General features: G+C 24.0%; 1 protein-coding gene across 1 annotated transcript; it reads right to left on the reverse strand.

Moving 5' to 3' along the window:
* Window positions 1-311: 311 nt before the first annotated feature.
* LOC112718336 (uncharacterized) lies at window positions 312-5,913 on the reverse strand. The gene is made up of 4 exons (XM_025770120.3): window positions 5,749-5,913; window positions 3,377-3,867; window positions 1,195-1,571; window positions 312-635 (listed from the first exon to the last, which is right to left on the reverse strand). The coding sequence occupies exons 2-4, from the start codon at window positions 3,842-3,844 to the stop codon at window positions 521-523; spliced, it is 960 nt and encodes a 319-aa protein (XP_025625905.1). The 5' UTR covers window positions 3,845-3,867; window positions 5,749-5,913; the 3' UTR covers window positions 312-520.
* Window positions 5,914-8,144: the final 2,231 nt, after the last annotated feature.

An 8,144-nucleotide genomic window follows, 5' to 3' on the forward strand; every position in this document is an offset into this window, starting at 1 on the left:
TTTTCCGGAGCGCAGAAACCATCAAGCTATATATACACACTAAAAATAATTACTAAAATTAGTTATTAGTATAAAATATACATTAATATATAAAATATATATTAAAAATAAATTAATCTACACATATATTTATATAAAAATACATAGTAACTAATTTTAATAACTCATTTTAATATATAAAAATATTTTCACTCTATGATAACCTAAGATGTTATATTCGTTACAAATATTGCTTTATTAAGAATCGAACAACAACAAAAAGCTACTAATAAAGGATTTGAACTAGTTTAAAGACTAAATACAGAGTCTTAACCAGCAATATTTGATATTTTATATAAAATGTATCTATATAAACACAAAGGATGAACCAAAAATATATATAATCTTCTTAATGAGGGTATGTTAATTTAAATTGATATGATATGTATACCTATAACTATTATAGAATCATGAAAGATATATAAATAAATATCCATAGCTAATGGATAATATCATATAATCCTCTTTTGTTGTTTATAGTTCAAAAACATTTGAAGCAAGGAAACACAAATATCTTCCACCATTGGCGAAATCTTGATTTCCTTTTCTCACCTTCCGCCATTCTCACTGGGCTTCCACTCCATTCAGCAGGTAATCTGAAATTTTGTATTCACAAACCAAACTATTCATCAGTAATATTTTAATGAATTAATTTTTTTAATCTTATTTGGTAATAATATTTTATATCTTATTTATTACCAACCTGAGTCATTAGAGCATATTGGGCAAGGAAAAGTATAGATACACAATAAAAATATTAAACAATGTAAATAATGGACATGTTCAATAATTTACTAAGTGTACGGATGATTATCCTAATATTAAGATTTAGATGGGTAATTTAGGATGTAGTGTGTTTTTATTTTATTTGGTCAACTTTAGAGTTTATTGTTCACTTTATTCACAAAAATCATTGTCTATCTAACAAAGTCCAGTAAGGTAAACATGATAAAATGAAGTTAAGTAACCGTTGAATGTTTTTGAAGTACGCATTAAGATTTCACGTTAAGTTGATATTTGAGAACTGTTAGATGATTTGACTGATTTGACTAAATTTTTATCTAACGGTCAAATATTAACTTCACGTGAAGTCGATTTCACCTGAGTTTTCACCACACATTAAATATGCAAATTAAAATAAAATAACGTATTTACATGGGAAATGCAAATGAGTGTGTACTGCTTATGCTGTCATTGGATTGATGATGATGACGAGGTGCATTGATTGATGACATTGATGCTTCAGAACCAGAATTTGTTGTTGTTGTTGATGATAATATTGGAACTGAGAGAGGACTTGGAGCATGTGAAGAAACCTCTTGATGAGGAAAATCATCAATTTGTGAACCTATTATTATAGGAGGAGGCATGGTTGTAGTGTTTGTAAATTGTGACAAGTATGGACAAGAACACTGATTTGGATGCTTCACTCTGTTGTTACTGTACTTATTCTTGTTCACATTTGTTCCTAGCTGTGAATTCAATTGCCAGTTCTTGAAAGGTCTTGAGAATTCTGCATCATTTCTGAAAATCTGACGAATTTTTGAAAGAGAAAAACAAGATAGTTAAAAAAATTTTAGAGGTAGCAATATTTTTAAGGTTACTTTCTAAAGATTTGTAATATAATGGAAGAAAAATGAATAGTCTAACGCCAAAATCAAACAATATTCCCTCCTTGTGATAATTGTTTCTTTTATTTTTTTCAATTTTTTCGGTTTATAGTAAACTTAAAAAATAAAAAACAACTATCGTGAAAAATAATTTGTAATTAACAATATATATATATATATATAAAATATATATAGGTTATGTATTTAGTTTTAGGGTACATGTTAAGAATATGTTAATAATATAAATTAAAATTTTTTATTAAAAATATAAAAAATTTAAGTTTTTAATTTATTTATTTTATATTTATTAAAAATTTTAATAATCTGATTGTATACCAAATACACATATTAGTTAAACTCATATATTATAATTTTGGGAAGAAGCTACAACTTAGTTTAGCTATTTAAATTTAGTACTTGGCTTATGTTGAAAGTTGACGCTATCTGGCTTTTTATTCTTTTTATTGGAAATGTATAGAGTTGATTTTACATTTTTTTAGTGTTCTTTTTTAATTTTTGGGTTCATGATTCATTACTATCTCACATCTGAATTAGCATAATTATGCCAACTTTGAAAGTGGTCAATCTTGGAGATCAAGGTTCACTAAATTAGAGTCAAAGTATACAACTGTCTAAAGAATAGCCTATATGAAGATTCAGTGTCATAATCTTAATTGAGTCAATTCACATGATAGAATAATAATAATAATAAATAATATATACTAACAAGAAAAAGAGAAAAAACAAAAGGTAAAAATAGAAAAAAGAAAAGGAAAATGACTAGCAATAATGACACCAAACTTACCAAGTAAAAAGAGATGGGATTATACAGTTTTTTTTTTTTCTGTTTTCAGGGATAAATACTCTTTTGTTAAACTTTTATGATCTTTCTTTTTTATCAATTCATTAGATATGCTATATTTATAGCCACTGTTTTTTTTATAATTCTTTTTTAACAACAGCCAAAAACTTAATACGTTTTCATTCTATATTTTATACCTTTCAATTTTACTATATTTTGAAAATTTAATATAATAATTTTTAACATTTTTATGTATTTAAAGTATTACAAAATAGTCAAATATTTTTTTATGATACTTTTAAAATTTTAACAAAAAAATTGTCATCAAATGAAAAATAAATGAGTAAGCTACCAAAATGATACCTAAAGATTCACATGACTCACACAAATAATTTCAAAATATGTTAACGATAAATAAGTTCTAAAATATTTAAAAATGTGATGAAAAAAATTAAATATTAAATATATATTCTTAAAAAATATTTTAGAGATCATATTTTAATGTAATTTTTTTCAAATATCATTAAAAAATAAAAAAATTTTATCCTAAAATATTATTAATTTTATGTCAAGTGAATTAAAAAAAATTATTGTAAATGACCAATTTTCATTTTGAAAAAATAAAACGAAAAATCTAAAAATCAAACTTTGTTCCGAATTTTTTCATGTATCTTTTAAATATTTATTCAAATGTTTTCACAAAAATTTGAATCAAATAGATAAGTCATTTGTTAAATTCGAAATTTTTTTTGTTACTTATAATAAATATAATATTTATTGATAATTTTTATCGTATTTTTAAATAATTCAAGGTCTGTTTTATTGAAAACATCCTTCAAGGACCATTTCGTCGGCACCTGAATCTGGTAGTTAAGTCAAAATAAATATATAAATAAAAGAAAAATAAAGAACGGATGAATCTAACCTCTTCAAGTGTCTGTGATGTCCTCTTCTTTGTAGAAGTGTGTTTAAAGTCACATTCTGATCCATCAGAAATTGTTGACATTCTCTTCATAGTTCTTACCAGATTTGGATCACTTCTACTTTTGATGCGACAAATATTATCATTATTATTATGACTATGATCTAAGTCACAATAATTTTGTTCTGGGGTCACCACCCTATCAACCCCTATGTCCTTAACAAATTGTTGAAGATCTTCTTGAATGAAAACAACAAACTCAGGGATATCATAGTCCATCATGACATTATTATCATTATTGTTAGTACCAAATTTTTCCCCATTGAACAAACCTTGTATTGGAACCTCTCTTATCACAAATCTATTGCCATGCACTCTCTGCTGCAAAATTTTCCTCTGCTCTTCAATTCTTGGATCCTCATAAATGAATGAATGCGGCTGACTATTGCTGCGGATTTTCAAATTTCGCATGATGTCTAAATGGATGATGAATCCTGCAAGTTAAAGTTTACAAATTAAGAACCACCAAATTCAATCTTATTATAAAAAATTCGACTAATACTGTCGCATTATAAATTAGTGAATACAACGAATTTGTAACATGACTAGAAATTATAATATATAAATGTGATATTACACTTGAATATATACACTTATTTCATTCGAAAGTTATGGTAATTATGCAATTTTAATAATAAACCATTAAAGAATATTGTTAAAATTAAATTTATATTTTTTTATTATTTAAAATATTATTTAATTATAAAAAATATATTATCAAATAAAAAAAATACTGTGTGCCACTTTTTCACATAAAAAGTAATGTAGCATCTCCTAAATGGTATAATTTTAGATAGCATTTGGTAGAGAGATAAAGATTGAAAGATTGAGATTGAGAGACAGAGACTAAAAGATAGAGACCAAAATAAATTTTAATATTCTGTTTGGTGCAAAGTGAGAGATAGAAATTGAAATAAGAATTAAACTCTAATTTAATTTGCACAAATGATAAAATTGGAATTAATTAATTGAAATAAGGGTATTTTAGATATAAAATATTATTAAAATTTCAGTCTCTGTCTCTAAAAATTTCAGTCTCCTGTGTCTCTACTTTTTGGTGGTACTGAAATACTGAAATTTTAGGGATAGAAACAGAAATTTTAGTACTAATCTCTGAACCAACAAATATGATATTGTGTCCCAATTTTTCAATCTCGTCCCAATATCTCAAAACAAATCCTACCTGTGTTTCTTTCAATGTATGTGGACAGTTAAATGCACAAATATTCAATGTTATATAAGATTTAAAATAGTTGCACTTAAACAGTTAAATGCACAAATATTCTCTGTTATATAAGATTTAAAATGGTCACACTTAAAGAGTGTAATGTAAATGTAATATAAACAATGTAATCCAAAAAGATATCAACAATTTTCAAAGGCACTACAAATGACTTCGAGTTATTTGATTTCTCATGTTTCTCACTTTTGGGATTTGAAAGTGATGAACCGTGCACAGTAACAAACTAACAATAATTCTGTTTGGAATTGACAAAAATGATATTGATTTGATATTTATATATTAAATTATGTGTTTTTTTATACCATGAATTATATGGTAAGTTCTAGAATTCTATTTACTTTGTTTTGAAAATCATATCAAAATTGGTAGGACGAATTTAAGACCTTTGACATCAAATAAAATATATAAATTCCAAATTCTTATTATTATAAACACTAACAAGAGGAGAGAGTGTGAAGTTACAAAAAACTTAAGGATGCAAATTTGAATACTTTAGGAAACGATAAAAAGGAAGGATACTAAACAGGTTTTAGAAGTGAATGGTGAGAAAATTCATAAGTTACAGAACTGTGAAGGTAGTGGATGATGCTTATTTCTTCCACCAAAAAAATCATGTCATTGATGAAAGAGAAAGGAGATTTTCTCTCTTTTTTTTTTATTATTAATTCGAATTTCACTGATTCGATCAATTTATATGAATCTAAAAAAATTAAATTTCTAAATTTTATTTTATTATATTTTTATTTTCAAACCAAAAAGAAGATCCTACATATTGCACAATTCACAAGCCCACCATTTTGATGATGGCTCCCCAACATTAACAATAAAAAAAATAAGAAAAAAGAAAAAAAAGGTGAAATTCAGCCATTAATAAGATTGTGGCCGATTGATGTTTCCCAGTAAAATCATCCATAAACAAGCCCAAATAAAGAACAATGTTTTATGCAAGTTATGGGCACCAAATTAAAATAATGAACAAAACATAGAAAGAAGCACAAGAAGTTCATAACAAACACAAAATAAAAAGAGACATTAAAAAATAAATAAAATAGTGATATTCAAATGCTACTACCTGTGTTATATATATGATGATGCTTCACAGCTTCTGCACTTTCAACTCCAATTACTACTATCTAGGAAGAAGGGAATGAAAATGGAGGGAGTTAATAGAAATTGAGAGAGAAAAAAATAATAAAAGAAAATAAAAGTGAGAAACAATAAATGGACGGTTCAATCTAATATCTAATAATCTAATCTAATTAATATATTTAAAACATATACCAAACAGCCAGTTTGCATCCAATGATGATGATGATGTTTTTTTGTACCTTCTCTTTCACGTATGTTTCATGCTCTTCAATATTCTCTTTATGGTTATTATATTTTGCATTACTACGAAAACTCACACTCTTTATATTTGTTCACCAAGATTTTTTTGCATGAGGACATAATGGTAAAATAATGACATATTCTAGTCTTGTAATTAATTGTATAATTGTATTGTTTATTATTGTTACTACTAGTCTATTAATCCACATTTACATTCTTATCATAATGTTTAGAATGAATTGAACTTTGGTTTATTTTTTGTAATAGTTAATAATAAGTTGCTTAAAGTGCATCATATAGTTTAATTTGACTGATTGACTACTTTAATTTATTTATTCTTGTTTTTTATTTATTATTAATTGTATGTGTATATAGATGTACCTAATTATGTTTATATTTAAAAATTTATTTTGACATCTAGTTTAAGGGAGATTAAAGAGCAGCTAGGTATTAAAGATAATTCTCTGTTTTTATAATTAAGGATTATTATAAATTTAGTTGATTAGTGTGACCATTATAAAATTATATGTAATTTCTCTCTCATATATAATATTTCTTACATTTAAAAAAAAAACTTTATTTTTGTGAAATATATCTACCAGACGATCACTCTCACATTTTAATACAATATTGATTAAATATTTTTATTTTCACGCTCCATACAATATTACCATGTCAAGTAAAATAAATATTACACGATAAATAGATATTAAATAAATTTATTTCGGTAAATAACTTCCTAAATATTGCGAACCGAAAGTAATATTTTAATGTCTGTTTAAAACATTAAATTGACCTTGCCAAAGTAACTTGGGGATGGGTATACTACTAATTAATGGAGGTCTCGTTCAGTCATTCTAATTAGAGAATAGAGACAACTTTAGAAGGAAAGAGTATATATAGGCCGTTGACCTAACAAAAGCTTTAGAAATATCTATATATTATTAATGGAATTTAATTTTGATTTATTATAGAATAATTTCACATGTAGATTTAATTTACGTACGTAATATTATATCAATAAAAATAATTATTTTTTTATACGTATATCATAATTATCAAAATCAAATTAATAATTGAATCACTTATACAATTAAGTCACCGAGTCATTAAATCAATTAATTGATGAGTCACTGATTAATTCGATTATAATTAAATAAAAATATAAAAATTATAAAATTAAAATTAAAATAAAAAAATTAAAATTTAAAATATATATATTTTTAAATATATTAATAACAATTAAGTATTAATTTTTAGACATAATTAATTATATAAAAAAATATTTTAATAATTTATTTAAATTTTTTGGTGACTCAATGAATATAATATTATTATTAAAGAATAAAAATAATATTTTATATTATCTATAAATTTCATTATATATATATATATATATATATATATATATATATATATATATATATATATATATATATATATATATATATATATATATATAACACTATTAGCTTTTAAGAGTTTGTTTGCCAAAAAAGAGGAAATTAGTATGGCTTGTGAAATTTATACTAGGTATATTATTATTAGCGCAATTTATATTAAAGGCAACGGTGGCTCGGTAGTAACATGCTACAGTGATCCAGCACACCGTGGACGCACGCTGGTGATGCTTTTAATTTAACCATTGTTGACTGAATTTGATCGGTTTTATTATTAATATGGTCTAATTCATAAATTAAACCGGTGAAATCATCCTATTCGATTTTGATAACTATGCGTATATTTACTTTGTGAAACATTATGCATGATCATTTTTATAAATTTTTGGGTACTATTTTAATATTTTTTAATAAAAATTTAATTTTAATATATTAATAATATATCAATACATTAAAATTAAATTATTATTTTTATTAATATGTGCATACAAATAATATAAGTGAATTAATTATTTGAATATATAATTAATATAAGAATTAACTATTTTGTATCTTTAAGACACATAATAAAATTACTATTAATAAAAGTTTTTAATTTTTTTTGTAATAAATATGAAATAAATATATTAATAACTTAATATTTTTTGTATTTTTAATAAATATTTTTTAATTTGTAATTTTAACATATGAATTTAGAGCATAAAATAGTTAAACTCATCAAATATTTAAAAAAATTTAT

Source organism: Arachis hypogaea, chromosome 10 (assembly GCF_003086295.3).
Source record: "Arachis hypogaea cultivar Tifrunner chromosome 10, arahy.Tifrunner.gnm2.J5K5, whole genome shotgun sequence".
NCBI classification, from domain to species: domain Eukaryota; kingdom Viridiplantae; phylum Streptophyta; class Magnoliopsida; order Fabales; family Fabaceae; genus Arachis; species Arachis hypogaea.

Coding starts and splice junctions, on each gene's coding strand:
- LOC112718336 (XM_025770120.3), bottom strand. CDS start 3,844: ATGCGAAATTTGAAAATCCGCAGCAATAGTCAGCCGCATTCATTCATT. Junction 1,572..3,376: donor CATCACAGACACTTGAAGAG/GTTAGATTCATC, acceptor AAAATTCGTCAG/ATTTTCAGAAATGATGCAGA. Junction 636..1,194: donor CACTCATTTGCATTTCCCAT/GTAAATACGTTA, acceptor ACAAAATTTCAG/ATTACCTGCTGAATGGAGTG.